The sequence below is a fragment of the Arvicanthis niloticus genome, chromosome 3, assembly GCF_011762505.2.
Source record: "Arvicanthis niloticus isolate mArvNil1 chromosome 3, mArvNil1.pat.X, whole genome shotgun sequence".
In the NCBI taxonomy this organism is placed as follows: Eukaryota; Metazoa; Chordata; class Mammalia; order Rodentia; family Muridae; genus Arvicanthis; species Arvicanthis niloticus.
This window is the reverse complement of record NC_047660.1, coordinates 6,655,493-6,682,665: the sequence shown is the minus strand read 5'-3', so window position 1 is coordinate 6,682,665 and position 27,173 is coordinate 6,655,493. Positions and strand designations below refer to the sequence as shown.

Genomic DNA, 27,173 nt, shown 5'->3' with positions numbered 1-27,173 from the left:
TACGCTATTCATGTTTGGCCTTAGAAATTCTGCACTCATGGCTATTAGGTATGCAAATTACGTCCATTGCTCTTCTCTCAAATCCGGAAAGTTCAGTCATCATTTCATGGCTTGCAATGTTTCATATGTCCCATGCTCAGAGGAGGTTTCTAGTTAATAATGAAATTTAAAAAAATTTTTTTTTAAATTAGGCTGAATTTTATCACAGTGGTACCATAAACATCCATTCTCCTTGTAAGGCATGTGTTTCCTTCAGGCTCTGATTTGCAATTCATAATCCCTTTCCTGTCTTATCCTTGTTCTTTCTCAATGGTACAAGATGAAGAGGAGATAGTTCTGGAGCATTCACATTCTAATCAGTATTCAAACTGAATTGAAGGGCCCGACGCTTTCCTGAATGCACACAAATTTTTCCCATTTATTTATTTATTTATTCAGTTTACATCTCAATTGATTCTAAGCCCCTCTTTCAGGTCCTCACCTCACACAGCCCCTCCTCGAATCCCTTCCTGCCCTTCTCCTCTGAATGATGGAGGCCCCCATTGGGTATCCACCCACCTACCCTGACACATCAAGTCTATGTAAGGCTAGGGCATTCTCTCCCACTGAGGCCAGACCAGGCAGCCCAGTTAGGGGAACAAGATTCACAGACAGGAAACAGCTTTAGAGACAATCCCTGCTCTAGTTGTTGGTGGACCCACATGAAGACTAAGATGTACATCTGCTACATATGTGCAAGGAGACCTAGGTCCAATGCTTTGTTTGGTGGTTCAGTCTCTGGGGGCCCCAAAGGCCCAGGTTAGTTGACTCTGTTGGTCTTCCTGTGGAGATCCTATCTGCTTTCGGTCCTCAATCACTCCCTCAACTCTTCCATAAGATTCCTCAAGCTCTGTCCAATGTTTGGCTGTGCTCTCTGCATCTGTCTGAGTCAGCTGCTGGGTGGAGCCTCTCATAGGGCAGCCATGTTAGGCTCCTGTCTGTAAGCATAACAGAGTATCATTAATAGTGTCAAGCATTGGTGTTTACCTTTGGGATGGGTCTCAAGTTTAGCCGGTAGTTGGTTAGCCATTCCCTCAGTCTCTGCTCCATCTTTGTCCCTGCATTTCTTGTAGACAGGACAAATTTGGGGTCAAAAGTTTTCTGGGTGGGTTGCTGTCCTTATTCCCTCTATTGACAGTCATGGCTGGCTACAGGAAGTGGCCACTTCAAGTTCCATATCCCCACTGCTAGCAGTGGAGTGTACACAAATTTATCTCCACTAAACAACCATTATGACTGCAGATGCAACTCAGTCAGTAAAACGCTTGCCAAGTAGAATAAAAGCCTGAGGCCAGATCCCCCAGTGGTCATGTAGAAAAAAAAAAAAAAAAAAACAGGTTCAGCTTGGCAAAGTGTCTGTACTCTAAGCATAAAGGAAAGAGACAAACTGATTCCTGGAGCCCCCTGGCCAGGCTGTGTAGGTGAACTTCAGGTGGAATAAGATACAATATCTCAACAGTTAAGGTAGAAAGAGATTAAGGTGGACACCAGACATCAATCTCTGGCTTCTATATGCACATGCACCTCCAAACACACACACACACACTCATACACACACACTCACACACTTACTCACACACATATACTCATACACACACACCCATACACTCATACACACAAACTTATACACATACATATTCATATAGACACTCACAGACATACAGACACACTCACATACACACATACACTCACACACATACACTCATACACACACACTTATACACATACTCATATACACACACATGCATACACATATATACTCACACACATACACACTCACACACACACATATACTCACACACACACACACATGCACAGCCCACACAAACATGCATATACCTTCTCTCTCACACACACACATAACAACATTTGAGATTTGAAATGATAAATGACTGTTTTAGACACATGTAGAATACAGCAGGCAAGGACAAGTGAACAGGCAGATGAACAAGGAGAATCATCGAAAATAAATAATTCACAAAAACCTCACATGTTCATCTGCTGTGTATGTATCATCCAGGTCACCACATGAGATTGATTTGTTATCATATAATTTAGAGTTAATGGTATGTTTTTTAGTTCTGTAGATAGTCGTGTGTCTAAACAGTCTCTGACTGATGAGCGAAATTGTGTTACTGGCTCTGAAATTCTTTACTTTCGTGTGTTGTGTATTGAACACGCCCTCCCTTAGGCTTAGCGCATACCATGGAGCAAAATGCCCACTGTTGTGTTCCTTTACTGCTCACAAGTATGGTAGCAGGCATTCCTTTGTTATAGGGATACATGCTGCTATCGTATTACACAGCTTTATTGGGGCAGTCTACACGCCATACAGTTCATCCACTTGAAGTGAAGCTGTCAATAGTTTTAATATATTTGTGGTGTTGACTGACATCACTGTTTCCATGAACTAAATTGGAATCCTTCCATCATGGGAAAGACAGCTTATACAGATAAGACAGCTTATACCAGCAGCCACTGTCTCACTGTCTAGAGCTAAGCCCTGCTACACCTCCCTTGCAGCAGCCCTGACAAACAATACCTGGTTCCTGCCTGCATAGATTAGTCCACTGTGTGTGGTTTTCGTTCTTTCCATTGGTTCCTCAAATTCAACCTTGCTTCTTACTGGTTCTAGACAAGCTTCCTCCCACTGAGCTGTATCTTCAGCCCTTTTTTTATCCGTTACTGTTTTAACAAGTTGACCTTGAACTTGCTCTGACACCCAGGCAGGCCTTGAACTAGCGTTTTTCTTGCTACAGCTTCTTGAGTATCTCTTAATTACAGGACTGCGACCTGAGGTCTGGCTGACATTTTCTGTGACTGGAATCAGATCACGTGATGTATGATCGTCTTTGAATGGCTATGTCAATTTTCAAAATTCATCCAGGGGCTACACATTTTTAAATGGCATTCTTCTTGGTAGCTAAATTACATTTCATGTTATGGCCATATAACTTCCTTATTCATTCATCAGCTGATAATATGATTTTGCGTGTTTTCAGTTAGGGGCTATTGAAACATGCTCCCATTACGTTCCTTTTAGGTGGTATGTTCCCACTCTCTGCAGTGTGAATTGGGATGAGATTGCAGAATCATGTGTTTGCCCCACTGTCTTAAGCTCTCTGAACTTCTTGCATTCATTCCCTCAGTAACACTTTGGTTTCTGAGTTCTCATAACCCAAAGAAGCCCCAGCTGTCCTTGTGATGATGGGCATCTTTAACGGTTTGGGACTGATGAATTTCTAGGAGTTCTGGCTTTTACCTACACTACTGTGACTAATCCCCAAATCTTCACATCACTTTCTCTGTCTGGAGCCCCGTTCCGTCTCTCAAGGATGGAGGCACTCATCACGTTTCATTTTATATCCATCCTCAACTTTCTGTTTACTCATATCTTATTTTTAAAGGGCAGATATGGAAGCTCCGTGCAGATGCACACTTTAGGTTAATCCGATCTGCCTACCACAGCAGGCAACCGTGTATAGCTTTATCGTTATTTACTGATGAGTGTAGAACCCAGGGCTACCCTAGGAGCTATCTCCATACAAAGACTCTACAGACTCAGGAGTGTGCTAGTCGATAGTCACACGCTCCACTGCTGAGGCACACCCCAAGGCCTGAATTGTTTTGTTTGGTATTTTGGGGGGTTTTGGTTTTCTGGGTTTGTTTTTCATTTGTACCACAGGGATAGTAATAACATTGCTTTCATGTCTGATGTTAGGCACTCGTTTCTTCTTGTTTGGCTCAGGGCCTGCCAAAGTTGTTCACCTCAACAAAAGTCTGTTGCTCCCGATCTTTCGTTACATTGTTGCTTGTCTTTATTATCCAGTTCCTTCTGGGAGCTTTGCCCTTCGCTTTCTTTTCTCTTTTCGGTTCCTTTAACACACAAAGTCCACTTATCGATTTGAAATCTTTCTTTTTTTGGCACATAGACAGTTACTGCTATATGTTTGGGCATGTTGGGTTTTTATTTCCATTCATCTAAGTAATTTCTAATTTCCGTAAGCAGTTTTGTTGTTCCCCATGGTTGCATTTGAACGTATTGTTTTCCACACTTGACACTTTTCCAGCTTGCTTTCTGTTATTGATCCTTGGCTTCAATTCCACTGTGGTTGGAGAAAATACTTTGCATGATTTCAGTCTTAAAATTTCTAACAACTTGGGATTTGGCAATGCCGTTTTCTCTTACATAAAGCCATCTCTTTCTTGATTAAGCAGTCTCCTCATTGGTATAAGTTTTAAAATTATTATTAGATTTCTGATTTCTGAAAAGTTGTTGCCTCCTGTCTCTCTCCCTTCATATCTCTCCCTCCCCTCCCCTCCCCTCCCCTTCTTCCTCCCCTTCCCTCTCCCTCTCACTCTCCCTCATTCTTCTCTCTCTCCCTCTCTCCCAATTCCTTCAGCAAAGCAACCAATTTGTCTCACTCCAGGCTCCATTTCTGTGATGCTTCTGGTCCGATTTTGCCCAAAGGCATCTGCTACAGGGCTTCTTGAGGAGCCTCACCAGCAATCCCCGTTTCCCAGTTCTGAGCCTAGAGACCTTCAAGAGCCCCCCTTTCAGTGTGTTCCACTAATGTAAATGCAAATTAAAATTCCCATGAATTTACTATAAAGCATACTCAGATTATTGGGTGTTGAAAAATTATAATTAAAATTAGTTAACATGGAAACTAGCCTGAAGGTAAGTCAATCATATTTAAAGGCTGGAGAGGAAAAGTTAGTATCTGAATACATATTAATTAATACAGGGCAAGATCATGAGTAGATTCAGATCATCATTTAGTATAGTCACACATTAGGGAGAGTGGGAATGGATTCAACTCCTTCACAAAAAGAGTTTAATTTTCACTAAATAATTCACTTTTATTAGCATGTTTGTCCTTGAGAGTAAGAGACAGTGGTGTTCATTTATTCTGGCTGTGTTGTTTTACATGTGCTAGCAGCTTCTGTGTATATGGTCAGCATGTGCATTCTGACCTGTAACTTTCTCATGTTTTCTCTCTTTTGAAAAAATATTTTAAAAGTCTCACTTTACACTAGCTACTACTGGAAATTATTGATGTGAGCATCAGTGCCTGAATATTAATCCAGATATAGAAATCTTGTATAATTAGAAATCTGAAATGTCTACTACAACATGGAGAATATTTTATATACTTCAAATATCCATAAAACCTAAGACTTATTGCGATAACATGTTGACAGGCATAACCATCTAGAAAAGCTCTGTCCTATACATTTTATAATCTTCTTGTATTTTTCTAATCTTCCAATAAAACAAAAGTATATCAATAAAATCGTGGTATTCAAAAGTAAGAGCTCCAGTACTCTGGTTATCTTTATTCACTTTTCATTCCTGTAGCAAGGTTCCTGCTTTATTGATTATATTATGATGTTAAATATAAAATGTAATTGATGAAGTCATCATACAAGCTGCATGAGAGGTTCAAATTGGATCAAATTGGAGCAAATTAGGATGAAAGAGCTTATGTCACAATCTTAAGAGTACAATCTTAAGAGAAAATGCTGTTTTTGTTCTTCCTAAGAGTTGAAATTCTTAGGAACACTGAGCCACCAACCAGGTGAGCATACGCCAGCTGATATGAGGCCCTGACACATATACAGGAGAGGACTACCTGGTCTGGCCTCAGTGAGAGAAGATGCACCTAACCCTGGAGAGACTAGAGGCCCAGAGAGTGGGGAGGCCTGGTGGAGTAGGGACAGGGGTGGGGACATCTTCTTGGAGACAGGGGGAGGAAGAATGGGATGAGGAACTCTGGAAGGGCAGGCCACAGAAGGGGGGATATTAGTGACTGGAATGTAAAAAAAAAAAAAAGTAATATTAAGAAAATAGAAATAGGCTTCATACACCCAGAATTGGAAATAACTTCCTTTCTAGGGGCTCAAGAAAGCCTCCAGTTTGAATTGATTGATTTTTGTTTTTAATTATTTTTAATTTGGGCATGAGGTTGCATACACTCAAAAACCTGCAACATTTGAATATAAAATTTTTAGATCAGCATGTTCCATTTTCTTTTTCCAATGCCCTTTCTTTGACCAAGAAGGATGTCATTTCCAAAAGTGCTCAGGGACCCACAGTTAACTTGAACAACATTGTTCTTTTAGATTATTAAGGCTATTCAATTTTCTCTGTTGGTTGCTACTCTGAGTTAGAGATTCTTCTGAAATGCCATACTGAGGAAATTGTACCAGTTCCAACACAATTATAAAAAAAAAAAATTAAAAAGGAAAGCTTTAGAATGAATACAAGCAATAGCCTTTGATGGCAAAGTTAAAAGGCAGTAACTAAACATTAAAACCCCCGATTTCATCCTCTTCTCTCTCTTTTTTTTTTTTTTTTTTTTTTTTTTCTTGGAATAGCAATGTGGCCAAGAAACAGGCAAAGGTAGTAGAGAGGTTGCTTCAAAAAGCACTTAATAAGAAAAAAAGCCACAACCCAATTCTAAGATGGAACATCATAGTTCCTGCCTGTTGTACAGAGTGATCCAGATAATAATGCTGAACAAGATGACCAAGGCTGTCCGAGGGAACACAAATCCCGGATACTTACTCAGTTTTATACTGTGACCCTGAGTGAAACGAAGAAAACAGAAAGCTGACAATCAGAAGAGGACATAGCTTAGTCAGTCTGAGTGACAACAGGACGAGTCTCTGGAGAAAAGAATCCAGATCAGAGGAAGAAGGAAAGCTGTGCAAAGCAAAGCATGGTAACAAAATCCTTAAGCAAAGGATGTGAGAGACATCCAGGCCTAGGGATTTTATGGTACACTTTAATACTGTCTTGTAGCAAAATTGCTTCGGCTTCTTGCCCTCATTGGGCCTCGCTCTTCCTTGGTCACTATCTCTGTAATACCTATTGAGAGAAACTATTTTTAAAGACATTTTGCTTAATTTGGCATTCTCAATGAAGGAGCCAACCTAGAGACGATGCTATGGTGGCACATCCTCAATAGAGTCACGTTGTTCCATTTTTGTCTGCTTTCTCTTTACAGTGGAAATCTTCCGGTGCAGGACCACTGCCGTGTAAGCTGCTCTTTTACCCCTGATGTTTTACTCACTCTCTGACTCAGAGTTGTTAACACACTGACTGCTACAGTTGATTGTAATAGTGGTTTTATTCAAACCATTGTATTAGCAGGAAAAAGTAACAATCAGAAGGATATTGCTGTGTGAAAATATGAAGAGATTACGGAAAAGTGAACGTAAGAAAATTTAACTCACACATTAGGTTATTTAAGAGAGTTATTGTAGAGAGATGGAACGCAGAAAGAGAGGCTTGGTGTAACCTTAGGTGGACCACATTTATTCACAGTGAGGGACTTCTTGTCACCCACGTGTGTAGATGGTCAAGATGTCTACAGAAGAAGACGCGATGCAGCCCCTTATAAGGGCGGAAGTGACTCTTATAGTCTGCAAGGGAACCTGGGAAGTGTAGTCCTTCATCAGGAAACTACCATTCCTAACTGTGAGAAGTATAAAAACGCAGGGCAGGGAGATTAAAGTTGTTTTCTGCTGAGGGGGATCCTTGTGGGAGATGGTAGGTAGTTCTGTGTCATTAAAGAGTGACTCCTCTGTATCAGGAGGAGAGTCTTGACTGGATCTGCTGCGGTGGATCAGGAGATTGCCATCCCACATTCCTGAAGAGATTTGGAAAATGATTATTCAAGGGCTGTACACAGGATTTCGTTATAGAATGGAACTAAAAGGTGTTCTGAGACTGCTGTGGGAGGCTTAGAGAAGAGGTGGGAAGCACCAAATGGGCCAGTAAGAGTTGATTCAGTGTGGCAGTGACTGGTTCTACTGCTAGGACTGTTTAAACCAAAATGAGATAGCTGAGTTAACATGGAGCCACAGAGCATCAAAGGAAGAGAACGGGAGCAAAGAGAGGGCTAATGACAAAAACTGGGGTGAAAGGATAAAGGTTCCTATTAGCCAGAGTTTCCCCACAGCAGCAGAAGTGTCCTTTGGTAGATGTGTCAAGAGAAGATGGAACTGTTGTAGACGAAACCTTTTGGAAAAGCTTGTGTGGAACATTCTGTTTTGGTATAAGGTGAAGTCCAGTTAAGTTAATCATTTACAAGCAAGGGTAAAAACATGCATATGCATGAGCATAAGAAGAAAGGAATGATTCAGGGGAGGAGCCAGAGTACGGGGCGGGAGGGGGCAGGGCAAAGGGCAAACCAGAAGTCCATACATAGACAGAGGCTTGTGGTTGAATATTTTTTGGTCCCTGTCTTTGGACCCCATTTCAAACCAGTCAGGATTGTTGGCGTGCAAGCCATGTTGTTCACAGAGGAGGGCTCAGATCTCATCCTTAGCAGAAGTTAAATCTACTCCTTTTTAATCTCAGAGTATTGTAGAGGCCCAGGAGTTGAGCTGGTCCTCATTACATTGATCTGAGCTGGTGAGACAGAAACACTAATTGGTGCAGTACAACTGTTTTATTTCTGAGTCCCCAAAACAACGTCCAGAGAGGCAAGAGGAGGGATGAGCTATATGGCCCATGGACCATTTGTCCCTTTTCCAGGGGTCACCTGAGCTGCTTTTAGGGGCTTGGGGGCACTGATCTCTTCTGTAACAGCTTCAAGACTTACAAGAGGACTTACAAGGTGGAGCAGCAGTTAGAGTACCTCAGAAGACAGTCTATCTGAGGGGACGTGGTAAAGCTTAACATTTGGCAAAGATCCAGAACCTAAGTCAGGGGATAACAAATGTACAACTTTGTGCAGAACATTAAGAGCTTCAACGTTTCATTCCATACGCTCAACCAATAGATAGATGAAAGATGAAAGCAGTTCGTCCTGTCAAATCTTTAATAAATAACTTCTGTGTACTTGGGCTAAATTGACAAAGAGGGCGAAGGGCAACCGCACTAATGGACAAATCTCTAGATCACCACATGCTGACAGTAGAAAGCATATTTTTAAAACATCATTCTATTTCAAAAATAGATTGGTTCTTTAAAAGCATAATTTGTGAAGCAAGATAACCAAATTAAATGCGCAATTTGGCTTTTGAAATTTCTTAGAAAACAGCCAGAAGCATCACTGCCAACGCCTGTTTACTCCTTGTAGACGTCAAGGTGCAGGCCTTGTGCTGGAGCTGTTTCTGAGTAGAGACGAGATCACGCTCTCAACAATAGTCTAGGTGAGCACAGGTTGGAGAAGTCTCCCCTATCTAAGTCATCTGCTCCTGAAGACTCTGAGGGCTTGTGAACTCACTTAATAGAGTCATCTGTGGTCTCTACAGACACAAAGGCAGCCAACAAAGAAAGACTTGGATATTCTGAATAATTTCTCAAACCTGTGAGGTTGTGAACAAAGTATCTGGCATCTTTCTTTAATGAGAGAACATCACGGTTAGGGCATAGACCCCGAAAATGGCTTTTGCTAAAAGGAAGAATTGAAAGTCATGGAGACATGTATGCTGACTAGTTTTATGTCAACTTGACACAAGTTAAAGCTATCTGAAAGGAAAGAAGCTTTTTGTGTGTGTGATTGATGGTAGGTGGTGCCATCCCTGGGGCTGATGCTTCTGGGTTCTATAAGGAAGCAGCTGAGCAAATCACAAAGAGCAAGCCAGTAAGCAGCACTTCTCTGTATCAGCTCCTGCCTCCAGGTCCCTGTCCTGTGTGAGTTTCTGCCCTCAGTGCTTTTGGTAATGAACTGTTCTATGGAACTGTGAGTGAAATAAACCCTTTCCTCCCCAAGTTGCCTTTTGGTTATGGTGTTTCATTGCAACAGTAGAAAACCTAACTAAGACGGTTTGGTTTAGTTAAACATTTTTCTACATCAATGAGAAAATAACTGACACAAGAATATACCAGAAATTCTTTGTTCTTATGCAATTTGTTATCCGGTGGCTGTAGAAACCAAAGCTTTGAATAAACAATCCCTAAATTTGGTTTCTAGGAAACAAACAAACAAACAAACAAACCAGACTGACCGTCTCAGAATGGCAGTGGTAAATGAAAGTATGGAAATAAGTATTTTCCTGATGTCCCAGTCATATCACGCCAGATCACTGCAATGGGGGACATCCCTAGTCATGCTGGGGCAAGACCACACTCTCAAGAGGTCTGAATGGCACACTGGGCTTTTTCTTATGTCTAAAATACAAGCAGAGTAGCATTTAGCCAGATACTTCACTAAAACATCAAAATTGCATGAATGCCACCAAAGAGGCAGCCCAGTAATTTCACATTGATACATGGACAGCAGCTTTCTGCTGTCAGCTTGTGCTGTCCGAAATATTCTTTTCCTCTTGGAGTCAACGGAGTTCTGTTGTTAATGGTGTCTTATCATCATTTTTTTCTTTTTGTTGATTACTTTTGTTGATAATTACACACACACGCATTGTACTTATACATATAGTATTCTGGTCACTCCAACCCCACGTACACATCCCCTCCTGGGTTGCTCCTACCCCTATAGCCACCACCCTTATCCTTACCACTCTCTTTCCCACATTTAGCACATCTGATTTTTATGTTGGTGACATATTTCGTTTGATAATGGCCCCTCCTGCAAGCATTGGGTTGGGACATCCTGTGGCCCCCAGTGGGTACACAAACGAGAACAGTGAATCCTTCTCTCACTTAATCTATTAGGAGTGAGCAGCTCAAGGGTGGGAGCTGAGTTCCTGCTATGGCTCTGCGGCTGTTGAGAAGCCCTTTCTTATGCAGAGCAGTTGCTGGAAGTTCTGAGAGCATGTCTTCTCATGAGGAAGACTCTTGCTGCCTTTCTTCCCTTCTTTGAGTTCTTATCCTCTTTGCACCGGGAGCTTACTGCTTGGGGATTGAATTGGGGCACTGCATTCCTTGTTCTGAACAAACAGCACTTTATTGTCAGTGGGTTAGTGGTGACTCTGAATCCCTGAAAAAAATTCCTCCTTGCAAAACCAAGCCGGATCCATTTTAAGAGAACTTTCTAGAGTCCCGTATCCCCAGATGCCTGAAGAACGCAGCAGGTTCACTGCTCCCACTTCTCTGCAGGCCTAGGTCACGTAGATCCCGGCCAAGGTGATATTGAGCCTCTACAGTAGTCGTGTACTCCGGAAGGATATAGGCCAACCTCGGCTAGATCGAGTAACCAGTTGAAAACTTCGCTAGAGGTGTCACATTAAACTTTAATAGCCGCTCCATCTTCCCCGGGCTCTTAGCTCTTCAAGTTGCCGCCTATGCATGATCTCGCTTCACATTCTCCTCCAAGGAAACGGTGTCTGTTTTAGGATTGAATTGCAGTGACAGTGAGAAAGAGCAAAATGTAGACAGGAACTTCTCAGGAAGTTATTACTTTGCTGAGCAGAGGTATTTAATAGGAACCCGCTGCCTCTCGAATGAAAAATTAAAAAGGGCTCAGCTTCTAACCATTCTTCAACCCTCTGCTTGGCTGTTTAAGGTTTAGCAGAACAACGTAACGTAGTTTTCATCATGCTACGTAGGAAAATATGACTCCTTGTTCTGTTCCCCTTCATCTTTCCGATACTGATTTTCGCTCCATCTTATGTACTTACAGGTGAGCCCCACCCCTGGGTGCATCCGGGCTCTCATGAAGATGTTGTACTGCCCCTACTGCCGAGGTTTGCCCACTGTGAGACCTTGCAACAACTACTGCCTCAACGTCATGAAGGGCTGCCTGGCCAACCAGGCGGATTTGGACACTGAATGGAATCTCTTCATAGGTAAGAGGCATTCAACAGGTCCGGTAACCAAGACCTGAGACCGAAAAGCGATCATGATACTTGATGTTTCTGCAGGTTGACAAGCTGTGATGACTTAGAGACTGAAGCAGCATTGTAGCAATTATAAAATATTATTTTGCATTTTTCCCTTTTGTCAAGTTCTCCAAAATAGGATTTCTTTGTGTTTTCAAGTAAGTTTCCCGTAAAGATATGCAAGCCAACAAGCAGTATTCAATCATTAATAAAATTAGCCATTTTATTAAGTTTCAATAGAAGCAAGTATCAAAGAATTTTTATCAGAAAAAAAACCCACTCATGATATTATTTTTATTTGTACTAAAGTAACTGGGAGGAGATTTTGCAAAATAATTTCTCAAATTTCCAGAATGAAACAAGCTCACTATTTTCAGTAACACATGCACATTTCCCATCTCATCCTGGAGAAAAGAAAGCTCCAAGCACAGGAGGGTTCAGAAGTTAGGAGAGAAGATGAGGAGGATACAGGAAACAGGTTCTGCATCATGGCTCTGCTCAAAGATATTTCCCAAATAGCTCTCTAAGGATAAAAGGACAGATTTTATAGGCAGGCGTCTCCCAGGAAAATACACAAGCCTTGAAAGAGTAAATGTGTTTTCTTCCCCTCTGTCAAATGGCCTTCAAGTAAAAGTACTTTCAGTTGCATTTACTGCAATTACAGAGTGACAAGCGGAGAGTTGAAAATAGCAACCGAATTTGTCATCCTCAGAGGGCCCTCCTCATTTATGCACGCCTCTAAGCAGGATGCTTTAGGAGGGTCTCCTGACAGTTCACAAGATTTGTTGGTGGAGGCAGAGGTGAGATTTAGGAACACCAGCTTTTGCTCTAGTGGACTGAATTACAGACCCGCAGCTCTGCCAATGAAACCCCCTTAGCTAGCTCAACATTTTGTTTAAGGAGACCAGAGAAAATGTTTCTGAAGTTAAAAGCAGAAGGTAGATCAAACAGGAAGTCAACTAGGAAATTCTCAGAACCCATTTCAGAATGAGTAAGTGAAAGTCTGTTTGAGAAACTGTTTGCACTGAGGGATACATCTTTAAGACTTCGGTTACTTTTATATTAAAATACAGTGACACAGTTCTTCACTGAGATTTTAAAGATATGAATGAGTGAAATATAGAAATAAATACATCCTACAATATAAGATTTGGATTAATTGTGGCAAAAAAGTTACTCAGATATCAGAATCATGCTTGTAAAAATGAGTATTATCCAAAAGAAATCGGAAAAAGGGTTTCATATTTTTTTAAATTAGACTAAAGATGCTAGAATTCCTTGAAATAGGATCATTTGTACTTTTGGGTTAAAACTGCCTTAGTTACTAGTACTGCCTTTAGTCAAGCTGAACAGTTGATGGACATAGGTGTGTGGATTTCATTTGGAAGAACGATATTTACTGTGTGTGTGTGTGTGTGTGTGTGTGTGTGTGTGTGTGTGTGTGTGTGTGTTGTTTTGTGGGTATATTTGTGCCAAGGCACTCACGTGGAGGTCAAAGGAAAACATGAATGTGTCCTTGTACCATGTGACTTCCGGGAATTAACTCAGGTTTGGTGGCAGTGCCTTTACCCACTGAGCCATCTCACAGGCCCTAAGAGTTACTCCTTGACTGTCTTCCCCCTTTGTGCTCACTGGCTGTCCTAACACAAAACAAATCTTTATACTATCAATATACCTGGTTGTTAGCTGCCAGTTTGATGTGAAATGTAATGTCTCAAACAAAATCAGTTGATTTTTTTAAAAACTAAAATATGAACTCCCCCGTGTGTTGGTTAGATTCAGTGATGCACAGAATTAGGGGCTAGTTCTGGCTAGCTTCCTCCTCGATCCTTTTATCAGTCTCAGTGCTCCATTAGATAACTCTTCTGCGTTTTCTTTTTCCTCCCTTTTTGCTGTGCCATTAAGAATTCCCCACCAGCATAGACCAGTAGAGCAACATAAATTCTTACCTGGATGTGCAATATTAGTCACACGTTTGTTAGATGAAGTAGTCAAAGTGACAATTCCATTATCTGTACAGATGTATCCAGTGTTACATCATTACAGGGTCCACAAAGGCAGCAGTCAGTAAGACAACGAGTAGACCGTCAAACACTGTTGGGTAAAAGCTTTTCCTCTGGTGATTGCCTGAAGCCCTTCTCTCCCATGTACCCTGGTATCTATTCATCAGAAACTACAGTTCTCAAATGTCCAATTGTATCTGCTGTTTATGCTACATGGACTGTTTAGAGCTTTCATGATGTTTTCCCTTAATTGTTATATATTCATCTAAAATATTAACTGGGATGTGCCCTTGGCTGTCAGCAAAAGAGTCAGCTTGGTGCTGGTTCTCATGGTCTTTGCAATGTCAAGACTTAATTGAGAAGGATAAGTACTTAGAATTCACTTGGTGTCTGGATTGTGTCAGAAGAAAGGTGTTTTAAGTGATCAAGTGCAAACCACAAAGGAATTCCATCCACTTCTGAAGGCCTGTGGCTGTGGTGGGGGTGTTTTCCTTCAGTCTTAAAAGAAAACCGGGAATCTATTCAAGATTAATTTCTCAGCAACATTTCCAACAAGTTAAACCAGTAGTTCTTTATAAGAGCAGCACTTAAAATTCTCACCAAGATCATAAGGAGAAGGAAGAACTCTTTTTTAAAAACAGAACTTTTTTTTAAAAAGTTGCTGACAACCTTGAAAAGAAGTCTACTAAACCAAGCTGAATCTGCTTTAAAAGCCCCAGTTAGAAGTTTAGCTAGTGTCTCAACTGCCCTCTAGCAGCCTGTGGAATATTCCAGAATAAGCACAGCCCACATTATCCTTGGTGATCAGACAGAATGAATGGGTGATCTATGAACAACCTAAGCCAGACAGTACCCCTGAGGAACATGAAAGTCATTCCTAGCCTGATCTTACTATCAGGAACAGCAGGAGAAATCCCAATCAAGACACTGAAGGCCTGCTGAGGCACTTCACCCAGCTGTTTCTTTGTGTGTGCACAAAATTTGTCCCTTGTAAGCTTCTGAATGGTGCCTACGTGCAAAATGATATTCTTTAAAAAATAAGTGTGTTTGGATTAATTTTGGAATCTTGCAAGGAATCAGGTTGTGTACAGGACTAGTGCTAGTAGCATCCTTTTGATATTTGAGCATTTGGTGCTGATACCATAAATTTACACGTAAGAACTGTTCTATTTGACAAAAGGCCATGTTGTAAATTACACCTAGACTATAAGCACAGAAATCAGAGATTTAAGCACAGAGATTAAATTATGTTTAAGTGGCTATGATGAATTTTGTATATACTTTAAAATCATAGCTTTGTGGGACAGTCTCCTCTAAAGATCTGGTACCATTGGAGAGTTTATTGACTGTAAGAACAAAAGAAGGGTCTTTAAAAAGAAGAAGGAGGAGGAGGAAGAAGAGGAAGAAAAAAGGACCTGCTGATATGAGACAAGAAAGATTAGTACATGAGGTGGGATCTGTTTCAATCTAAGTTACATTTTAATCCCACAAAAATCACATACAATGCTTCTAGTCACAAGAATTTGTAGAAGACCTTTGGCTGCTTTTGTGCCAATTATATAGCTTGGTTAGTTTTATCCAGCCAATATGACTTCAATTATTTTAGTGTATTATTTCAGAACACTATATTGAACATGTGGGAAATTGAATGTGGATTATTATGATATAGTAGTTCAAGGTAATAGAAGTTTAGGACACTAGATGTACTCAGTAAGGAAACTTACTAGGCTGGGGAAGCCTTACATGGAGAAGTATAGAATGAAATGGCGAATATCATGGAATCAAATTAGCATCATCTAATATAACTGATGCTGAACAGGAATAGCATGTGTTGTCCTCACATTATAAGTATCTGCCACAATTTCAGTAAGTCAGACATGGTCTAGCTGTGGTTCTCAAAATACTTGTTTTCATTATTGATATTCGTTGTCCTCCAACATCACCACGACTACTACCTTGGACTGATACACTTTGTAAAACAGAATTACTCTGATATTGACAAAGTAGATGAGGGTAAACAAGAGATAAAAACCTAGACCACGTCTTTCCATCAGGGGACAACATCAGAGAAGATTATATTATTTATTAGGCCTTGCACACTCAAAGGACTGACCACCAGTGTTCTGGGCTTCCCTTTTTTCCACACTGACCAATTAGTAAATTTCAAGGCTGCCCAATTGTAGAGAAACTGGCGAGTCTGTCAACTAGGGGCCCACAACATCTCTGCCAGGCCAAGGGTCTTGCTGTAGTGTCTATTCAACCCTTCCTTCCTTCCTTCTTTCCTTCCTTCCTTTATTAATCCAGGGTGTGTCTACCTAGTGCCCGTCAACACTTTGGCTTTGGTGTAAGCATGTGGTAGAAGAGTAGTTAGCTACGGTTATGCTTGATGTGCACTTCAATAACATATACACTCCGGATGGAATAAATGGAAAACAGACAGGAAGGTCGAAGGCAATATAGAGCTTTTTTTCTGTGTAGGTCTTCTATCTTTCCGATAATTCTGAATAACTAAGTAATTTAAAACTCATTTACGCCTGTTTTTAACAAAATCAGTAAGATCAGGGATAGCTGAAACAAATCAGATAATGAGTCTAGACCTTCAATGGTGACAGCTGCTGTAGAACTTGTAAACTGGAGCAAGCTGCAAGGAAACTGTTAGGTCGGTTGACTGACGTGTATTACATAATAAATCGAAACCTTATTCAATTCATTACACAACTGTCTATCTCAGAACTACAAGGATAGTTTTCAATGTAAATCATATATACTCTTCTCTCTGTTTGGTTAAAGCGGCGTTAGATTAACCATATTTGAAGTTAGAAGATAGGCATGTGTTGTTCACAGCAAACAAACGCAGATTTTATTTTATAAACTGTACAAGACTGTATGGTGTTTGCCTCCTAGACAGTCTATAAGATAAACATGGGGGACTATTTCAAGCATATGTGTGTAATACTATTTCAAAGACATTCTCAAGCATAAAATTCTATAACGTAAAATCTGATAAGTTCTTCAGCTACTGAACATCCTACAGTAGGTTTTATATTATCCTTGGTGATATGCCCTCAAATAGCATGCTTAGAAAATCTGTAGGCCTGTAGCATGGAAAATGGGTTGGGAGGTGAGGGCCTGTTGATGGTGTTTCATTAAGGAAGGGCTATGAGGTGCCAAAAGCCCGGGGTCCTTCCTAGTGTGCTCTTCCTCCCTCCCTCCTACATTAGCATAGATGTGTGAGATCTCAGCTTTCATGCCCACCAGCATGGACTCTGACTGCAGGAAACTCTAAGCTGAATTAAACACTTCTTCTGATAGTTTGCATTCATCAGTGTTTTTGACAAAGTATCAGGAAAGTAACAAGACATCAGTTACCATGGAAACCCTGATTTTGACCAAAATAACTTATCCTTGTGTGTTGTTGTCATGTTATCAAAGTATTTCAGTGAAGGTGGTGTTAATGATAGCTCTGTGTGGGCCTCTTTGCCTATATATGCAACAGCTACAAATGTATGACAGCAGCTGTTCTGACACACTTGACTCGGAGTTGTCTCAAAGGAAGGACTGATGATCATGTTTGAATTATTCTTGAAATGACTTTTTCTTTTCCTTAGGCTTTTTTTTTGTGCCAGTCATAGATGAAAACATTAAAAATACCCATCCCTTCCATTTCCAATCCGTGATTCATTTATTCGGATCATGCCTCAAGGAACAAGGGGTGAAAATCAACTTTAGAGACGTGGCTCCGGTCACCTGTTTTGATAGTCAAGACATATTTTTATTTGATGCTTTAAAGGTGAGGTAAATACAAATGTTTGGGAGAGTAATTTAAACTCCCAAGAAACTTCATGATATGTAAAAACTTGGAGGTTACAACTCACCTAAAACTATTGTATCTATAATACTCCATCAGATAACCAAGGGAGAATTTAAATTAAGATTGGACATGAAGTATTCTTTGTCCTTGAAATAGCATATTATATATAAATCTCACATAAAAGGTATGTCTTCAAATTTTCTCTTTGCATGGATTTTAATAATTTGTTACACTAACAATTTCCTTTGTTTCACTCTGAACAGTAAAAAAAATACAAGAAAATATAAGTTGTTAAATATGTTCTTCAAGTACTGTATTTATTCCAATTTTATTCTTTAAAGTGCCAAGAATTTTTTTAAGCCAATACAGACAATTAAATGTTAAATGAACCTGACAGTATTTACCACTAAACCACCAATGCTCAGGAAATAAATTGATTAATGAAGGAATCTAAGAATTACATTGCAAAGGGTAAATAAATCAGAAGCAGTGAGAAAGCTTTGGCGTAACAATATTCCCTGACAGACTCACAGATTGAAAAACTCACATAGTGACTCTGCTCTGTCACAATCCAGTGTCCTTGCTTACTATGCCATGGTGTCCCTGTCTTTGATATAATCTGATATTCCAGACTCATATGAATGGAATGCAGTTATAAAATGTATTCTCTAGACCAAAACCAAGGGGTCTGGTCCAACCTGCTGGAAAGCTCAAATCGCAAATAATCGTGAGAGCCCTCCTTAGGAATAATTTCCCTGTACTTCTGCATTTGACAGCACTACCATGATATATATATATATATATATATATATATATATATAAAAATAATTTCCTCAGCTTGTCCATAAGAGAATATTCACATTTGTCTTGCAGCTTGCAACCACAGCAGCAGTCCAGGTTCCACATCCACTTTGAAGTTATAAGAAACTTTATATCAAGATAATTTATTTTTAGAGGGCTGACATTTTCTTAAAGATGTTGGTTCTAACAACTTTTCTTTTTATTTTTTCCTTTTTTTATTGGATATAATATTTACATTTCAAATTTTATCCACTTACCCCATTCCCCCCACCACCCAGGAACCCCCTTATCCCATCCCCCCTCCTCCTGATTCTATGAGGGTGTGCCCCTACCTATCTCCACTCCCACCTCCCCACCCTCAGATTCCCCCCCCCCACTCAGTGTTCAGCCTTCCTGGGACCAAAGATCTCCTCTCCCACCTATGCCCAACAAGGCCATCCTCCCCTACATATACAGCTGGAGTCATGGGTCCCTCCTTATGTGCTCCTAGGCTGGTGGTTTAGACCCTGAGGAGCTCTGGTTGGTTGATATTGTTGCTCTCCTCATGAGGCCACCAACCCTTTCAGCTCCTTCAGTCTTCTCTCTAACTTCTCCATTGGGAACCCTTGATCAGATCAATGGTTAGCTGTGAGTATCTGCCTCTGGGTATTTCAGACTCTGGGGAACCTCTAAGGAGAGAGCCATATCAGGCTGCTGTCAGCATGCACTTCCTGTCATCCATATCAGCGTCTATTTTTAGTGACTGTACATGGGATGAATACCCAGGTGGAATGGTCTCCAGACAACCTCTCCTTCAGTTTCTGTCCCACACTTTGTGTCCATATTTGCTCCCTTGGGTATTTTGTTACTCCTTCTAAGTAAGGCCTAGGCATCCACACTTATTCTTCCTTCTTCATGAGCTTCATGTGGTCTGTTAGTTGAATCTTTGTTGTTTGAAACTTTTGGGCTAATCTCCACTTATCAGTGAGTAAATACCATGTGTGTTCTTTTGTGATTGGGTTACCTCACTCAGGATGATATTTTCTAGTTCCATCCATTTACCTAAGAATTTCTCAAATTCATTATTTTTAATAGCTGAGTAGTACTCCATTGTGTAAATGTACCAAATTTTTTGTATCCATTCCTCTGTTGAAGGACATCTATGCTTTGTGCTTCCCATAATTTCAGTTAACTCAGTCATTCTGGATTTCTGACAGGGTTGAAAACTTATAGTCTCATAGCCAATCCTGGCTATTTACTTTGAGAGAAAGGATTTGAGTGGATGGTTTTCGATTGACATTCATTCTAAAGCCAAGAAAAAAAGCCAGGTTCAGAACTAAGTGTTTTAGTTAGGATAGATGACAGAGGTTCTGGTTAGTCAACAAAATGATGGACTGAGTATTAGGACTATCTTGTACCTCACTGGTACAAATTGGTATAATTATGTGCTAATTGTGTTTTGAGAGAAAAGTGTTATTTTAACAGGAAGGGTGATATGTAGGAGGAGCTAAGGTGGGAGGAGTACCAAGAGGAAGAGAAGGAGTAAGGAGAGGAGGAGAAGGAGAAGGAAAGGAGAAGCTAGGTGATGAGAGAAAGAGAGAGAAGGAGAGGGGGGAGGACATGGAAGCAGATATTCATGTGTCTCCACCAGTCAAAGATAGTTGATATATCTAGGTTGGGTATTGGGTTACACTTCTGATTGAGCATTACCAAACTTATAAAGCCTTTGATTAACATTTTTTTAAAATTGTATAAAAGCAAAAAGGAAAAGGGTGTAGCTGCCTGAAGCTACGGGTACCTGGTTCTTCTGAGAGGAAGCCTGGGAATGAACGGGAATGGAGGGCGAGAGAAATGTGGGGCCAAGACAAAGTATTCTGATCAAGACCCCAAGTTTAATAATTTGCTTTCACATATAAAGGGGAAGCCCCACCCCCCAGAGTCTCTTCTCGGCTCAGCCCAGGGGTTGGACAAGGAGATAGTAGTCTGGAAGGTGTCAAGGCTAGCTCAGCAGGCAGTCCATTCTTCTTAGCTTGGTAGCAGACCTTAGGGCCCAAGGCTGGTAATGCAATGCATCTCAGATCTTACTATTGCTTGGTCTATTGTGGTAAATGACTTGCAGGCCTGCACAGGCCTGGGGGAAGGGCACAAAAGGGGGCATGGGATAGGGGTTTTCTAGGGAGGGGAAATGAGGAAAGGGGATGGCATCTGAAATGTAAATAAAATATCCAATAAAAAATAAATTAAAAAAAGAAACTTTATATCCACTTCCTTAATCCTGAGTCCCATTTGAAGAACATCATGTGGAAACACTAATAGCTGATACGTGTTGGGCACTATACTTCAGGCAAAATGAGAATTATTTTACTTTTTAATCCCCTACAAAAACCCTATTAAGAAGCCAGCATTATAAGCTTCATTTGACAGATGCTCAAACCGAGACCAGAGAAATTAAATAGACTAACTATGGTCCCATAACTTGTAAATTACAGTGGTAAGATTTATGTTCAGAGCATGGATTCTTAACTCTATACCAGGTAACTCTTAGCGTGGTTTTAGGAAATGCATAATGATGTCTGGAGACATAGATTGATAATTTGTCTTTGGAGAAAATTGAGGTGTGATATCAACAATGTTCTGATAAGTGTCTTCACTGATGGAAATATTCTCTATATTTTTAGTAGTTCAGTAGAGTACCAGTAGCCCACGTGCTACATGTAGCACTTTAAAGTATAGAGAGATGAATCAATTGATTTTTAAAATGTGTGTACATTTAATAAATGTAGCTGTTGAATGCTTCAAATATGGCTAATGTGTCAGAGTAACCATATCTTTTTTTTAACTGATTTGCCTTTATTGTTAGTGAAGAAAATACTTGTAAAGCAGAGAAGTGGAGAACAATTAATTCGTCATTGTCAAGACCTTCTGCAATGCCTACATAATTGAAAACATTTGTTTTTTTTAATTCAAGAATAGGAAAGAGCAAATCAATAGAAAATAAAGACCCTTGAAACATAGCCATGCCTGTCTTATTAGCACTGGGATAAAGTTATCCTGTGAGACAGTAATAATAGTCCTTAAAATCTCTCCACATTTGGCACCAAATATAAAACTAATTCCAGATGATGGGTAATGAACATATGTATGGAAGAGCAAAACAGTAAACTCCTGTGACAAATATCTTCATAACTTCAGAACAGTAGTTTCTAGGAGAGAGGGGGGAGAAAGAAAGAAAATCTAATTATTTTAAAAGGCTAAAAGTAGAGAGAAGGATGCCCAGCGTCATTAATGAGGGAGGAGAGAAAGTAAAGCCCTGGTGCAAAGTCCTTCTGTACTGCACAGATGATTTAACTTTATATGACAGTGCAAAAGGGTCATGATCTCTGATACAATAAACACTAATCTGTTGCTAGTGGGAGTGGCAACTAGTACATATATTTTATAAATCATTTGACTTTAAAACTTGAGTATCTAAAAGAAATTAAAATTAAATAAGTAAATATCTGTGTATCCTGGTGTGGCACTCCAAAGTGGAAGAGGCTCAACTATCAATAAGATAGATAAGAATGGTATTCATCTCATGGAATTCTGTATACTACCAAAAATAAGCACACAGCAACAGCGTTCATGAGGCTCCTGTTGGATTGACTGACAGGAGAACAAGAGCGTCATGTGAGGGAGGAGTGTGCCTGCTGACTGAAGGTGAGGCTGTCTGGGTTGGGTGATGACTTAAGTACCAAATGTAATAATTTCATTTGAATGTACATTGTATGTAGATTAGGTTATTATTGATACTGTACACTTAGATCCTTAAAATTCCTGTTTTTGACATGATACAACTCAATGTCTCAATATGCCCGATTCTATTTCCAACCATCTTGCTCAGATAATTTCCTTTGTGCCAATGGACTAGTAACATGTGCACTAGACACCAGAGAAGGCCATGGAACCTCATCTAAAGGCTTGAGCAATGATTTTTCAAACAGATGGGATGTGTGCTTTCAAAGCTGAGTTGCATTAGGAGGGTGAGGGTTGGGTGAAAGATCAAGTCCTCATGTCGCTATGTGGGGTTGAGTCTTGGTGACCTCATTTACAGTCTATGCGACTTAAATAATCCTGTTTAAACTGCATGAATTGTTTTATTCACAACAACAAATACTATATAAGGGTGCCTTCTTCTTATTACTATGAAGATCTATGGTGGGGATACCCAGATACCATTAGTCTGCCAACCAAAGAGATAAGGGTAGAGGGAAAAGAAATGTGTTAGAGCATCATTAACTCACATGAACTGAAAGGGAAAAAAATGAGAAAGGTTCATTCTACTGTCCAGTCTGTTCCTTATTTCTGTTTCTGAGGGTTTTTTTTTGGGGGGGGGGGGGGTTCTTGAAGGCAAGGCCCTTCCCAGCAGAGAAGGCAGTACCCATGCTCTGGTCTCAGGTAAACAGCAGTCAAGGAAACTAGTCTGGAGAGACAGTGGCATGAAACCCAAGCTTAGTAGAGTTGGGAACTCTAAAAGGGTAATTCTGTGTCTATGTCCTTGGAGGCCAGGAGGGCTAGGATTCCATTATAGAGGTTTCAAGTCAGTCTAAGTACTCTGTTTTGTCAGTGGCAAGCCACAGGGCTTTTTTATCCAAGGAATGGCAGAATCTAAGACACCATCTGACAGCCAAGTAAAGGATAGACTCAGATGGATGAAAAGAACGGCAGTGGCATCAGATACTCCATCACGTCATCACGTGTGTTATGGAGGAGGTAGAAAGTAGCCATCGTGGTACAGCAACAACGGGAAATTTGTGAGACTCCCAGATAGACAGCCAAGTCTAAATGTGGTGGCAAGAGAGAGACACATCAGCTATGGCTGAGATACCCATTCCAGGGAAAGATAGTGATGTCAGCAAGTGAGGAGCTAGTTCTGGGAATGGAAATGATGGATTTCTTCAATCTGTGTAGAGCTTGTTTTATTTGAGAGATAGTGAGACCAAAGAATGGTCATGCTCAACTGGATATTAAAAATGGTGGCATTCTCTGTTCCTAAGGCAGACAGAAGCCAGGATTGCAAGAATCACTGGAGGGTTTCCAAGGCCCAAAGGGTTCAGTGGCCAACTTCCTGAATCAAACCTTACAAATGTGCCCAGTGTCCCCACTCCTGGGCCGACACAGGTGCCTGACTATTTTTTTTTTTCCGAGAAATTGTATTGTCATTTCCACTAATGTAAAACACTTAAAAGATTGCTCATTATGCACATTCTCAGAACAAGCGTGTGTATACACTCCCCAGCCTTTTTAAATTAGATGTCTCTAGAATGCTACGTTCAGCTTACGATTCAACAAAGCCATGCCTGAGGGCTTCCCACAGTGTGTGTTCACACTCAGTCACATACAGTGACGTTTTATCATTGCAGTCAACCAGAGAGGAGACGTCACGTCTATGTATTGCGGTTGCCTCTTTCAGTACAGGCAGCCCTGGCTGGCTTTGCTCATTTCTCACCATCATCAAGCTCTGAAGTTCAAGTTGAGGCATGAAGAAAACGTTAATTTTATGAACAATGACAACATTCCCAAAAGGAATTAATTCCCATCTCTGGCGAGAACTTCACATCTTGCAAAGTGGCCCTTGACTTCATTGTGTGCCTGGTGGCCCAGTTGTCACAAAGAAAGCTCAACACACAGGGACCAGTGTAATCTATTCATTGGATTCTGTATACTGTAACCCCTAAGGAGCAGCAGAAATATACATGATGCGGCTTTTGCAGCCCAGCCTCTGAAGAAGCAGGCACTTGTTTACAACTCTTGTGAATTTCACATTGCAAACTTACTGATTTAAGAATGCCCTAGAGTATAAATTATTTCTCAAAATTTCCGTGGTGACTTCTGTCAAATGCTTTCTGTTTAGCCCATTAAAGGTGAAAACCATGGAATATTAGTTGACTTATAACCCAAGAAAAAGCCCTAAAACCACCTGTCCTTCTTTGGACGTCTGCCAGAAGAAAGTAAGGAGAAAGACTGGGCTAAGGAACAGTAATTTGAGGTCGCAGTATGTGGCTCAGAGCAAAGGGTGAGCCTGAAGCTGCATTCAGTCCTCTGTTCTTGTTATGAGAATTTACATTTGTGTTTCTTAACACTCATGGGAGTTTGGGCTTTTAAGATCAAAACTTCACACAGTAAAATAGTGCCCTTATAGCACTAAAAACATGACTCTTTATTGTTTCAATACCATTCCATTTCCTTTTAATTGAAGTTCGTAAAGTTGCTACTAGGATACATTAACTATGTGGAGGTCCACTTTTCACAAATAATTCTAGATTTTAAAAATTTTTCCCTAATTCTGCTATGCCTTGTATCAATTCCTCGTCCTTTCGGTCTGTGATGCCTGGCATCATCAGAGTGTCCCTGTGCATCAGAAACTTGTTTAAATCAACTTCTAAGATGTAGAATAAGCATTTAATTCAGAGTTACATCCCAGCATCTTCAAGATGCAGAAATTAATAGTTTGAAAACGCAGCATGATGAAGTATAAGCCTTATTCAACACATTGATTACAAGATGAAAATCAAACTTTTTAAAACCGAAACATCTTAATCTAGCAGAAGAAAAACCACTCGAGAGCTATAGAGGCAGTAAGCAAACGTCACGTGATCTTCCCTGATAAATCTGTATTCATTTATGTGGGAAAATCGCAGCCATCTATACTAATTAACAGGGTGAGAACAGAACCATTAAGCTATTGCTGTCTAGCAGACACCAAGGCACTTATTTTTTAATTTAGACTACACTTCTTTTAAGATACTTCTTATTTGCTATGTAATGCCATAATTAATGTGTTTTCGGCTTCAAGTAATAAAAATGAATCCATGTTTGTGCATGTGTGTAGAACCCACAGTACACATGTGGAGGTCAAAGCACAGTCTCAAAGGTTGGTCCTTGGTCATGCCTTCCTACCTTGTGTGACACAGTATCTAGTTGTTTACTGCTGGGCACACTAGGCTAGCTGTCCTCCTGCTTCTGTGTCTTCCATCTCACTGTAAGGGCCCTAGAATGACAGATGTATACTACTACACCCTGCCTTACTTGGGTCCTTTTGACTTGAACCCATTTCCTCATGATGGAGCAGCAAGTGCTATAACCACAGAGCAACTTCCCCATCCCCAAATTAATCTTAATTGGTTATAATTTTTGACATAGAGCATTTCTCTATTTCCCTTAAAAGTCTTCTGACCACATGCTTCTTCTTTAATGATCATTCAAAGGTTTACTTAACCAAGCCTATATCTATATAAAATTTCACACTGAAGATTCCCACTTATCAGGGGTTCAATATGCAGACGTTAAGTTTAACTCTAAGCTTTATATCCCAAGGATTGTGCACAAGAACTAGCTCTCCCAAGTGATGTGCCTGACATCAAAACTTTGAGATTTATTTATAAAAAATTTTAAATTGATAAATTACTGCAAAAAAGAGTAGACTACACTTTTTGTAGTCTCAGTATCTCGTTCCCACTTGATTCTAATGTAAAATTATACACGTATAACTATAGCACAATGTACAAAACCTGAAGATTAACTTTGACACGAAACCCTTTCCCATGTGCCCAGTTCTAATCCCTCTAGTTCATCCCAGAATATTTTCTTATATTTTAGCATCTAACTCCACGTACTACGTGCATTTTCATGCCATGGCTTCCTTGTCTTCTCTGGTCTCTGACAGTTTTTCACTTTTCCTTTTCTTCTGTGTCCTTGACTTTGATGATCACTACTCAATACATACACACATAGACACACACACACACAAGAATCTCTCTGAAATTCTATTTATCTGACATTCTTTGGCATCTGCTGGGCTTTCTTCACTTTCACTATTTTTTTTTCTTTCTCTTACTGATTTATTTTTAAGAAATGCCATAGTTTCAATAAAATTGAAACTTCATCCCCAGTGTTGGAAGACGAAGCCCCACTGGAGGTGTTCAGGTCGTGAGGGAGAGCTTTGCGTTATCGTGATAGTGAGTTTGTCCAGCCTCTGCACATCCTCTTGCTCACCCTTGATACTGTACTGGCTAGTTTTATGTCAACTCAACACAAGCTAGAGTCATCAGAGAGGATGGAACCTCAGTTAAGAAAATGAGAAAACGCTTTTATAAGATCAGGCTGAAGGCAAGCCTGTATGTATGGCATCTTCTTAATTAGTGATTGATGCAGAAGGGCCAGCCTATTGTGGGTGGTTCCATGCCTGGGCTGGTTATAAAAAGCAGGCTCAGCAAGCCATGGGGAGTAAGCCAGTAATCAGCACTTCGCTGTGGCCTCTGCATCAGCTCCTGCCTTCAGGTTCCTGTGCTGCTTGACTTTCAGGCTAACCGTCCTTCAGTGATGAACAGTGATGTGTAAGCATGAGCAAAATAAACCCTTTCCTCCTCCCCAAATTACTTTGGTCATGATGTTTCACTGCAGCAATAAAAACCCCAAGACTGATGCCTTCTGCCTTGTAGGAGCAGAGAAAGCAGCTTCTTACCAGTTGTCACCCCGCTGTCTCCAGGACCGTGAGCCAAAAGAGCTTCTACCCCTTAGAAATTACTCAGGGTTTATTATTTATTTATTTATTTATTTATTTATTTATTTATTTTTGATAACTAAGCCTACAAGACAGTTGAAGTCCAGCTAATGTGTTCCTTCATCCGATTTTGCCTCTGATTGGTCATCTACAAAGGTTCCTTTAAAATGACAACAGCTACCATTACAATGATTGACAGTGATATCACATTTCCTGTTTCCCTCTATGTGTTATGTGCAGGCACTAATTAGAATTCTGCTCC

General features: G+C 40.3%; 1 protein-coding gene across 1 annotated transcript in view; it reads left to right on the top strand.

Annotated features, from left to right (window-relative positions):
* Nucleotides 1-27,173, top strand: part of Gpc6 (glypican 6) — a 1,004,917-nt gene that overhangs the window by 643,778 nt on the left and 333,966 nt on the right. The window contains exon 4 of the mRNA XM_034498066.2: nucleotides 11,577-11,742. Within this exon, the coding sequence (XP_034353957.1) occupies nucleotides 11,577-11,742 (166 nt within the window). The remainder of the gene's footprint in view (nucleotides 1-11,576; nucleotides 11,743-27,173) is intronic.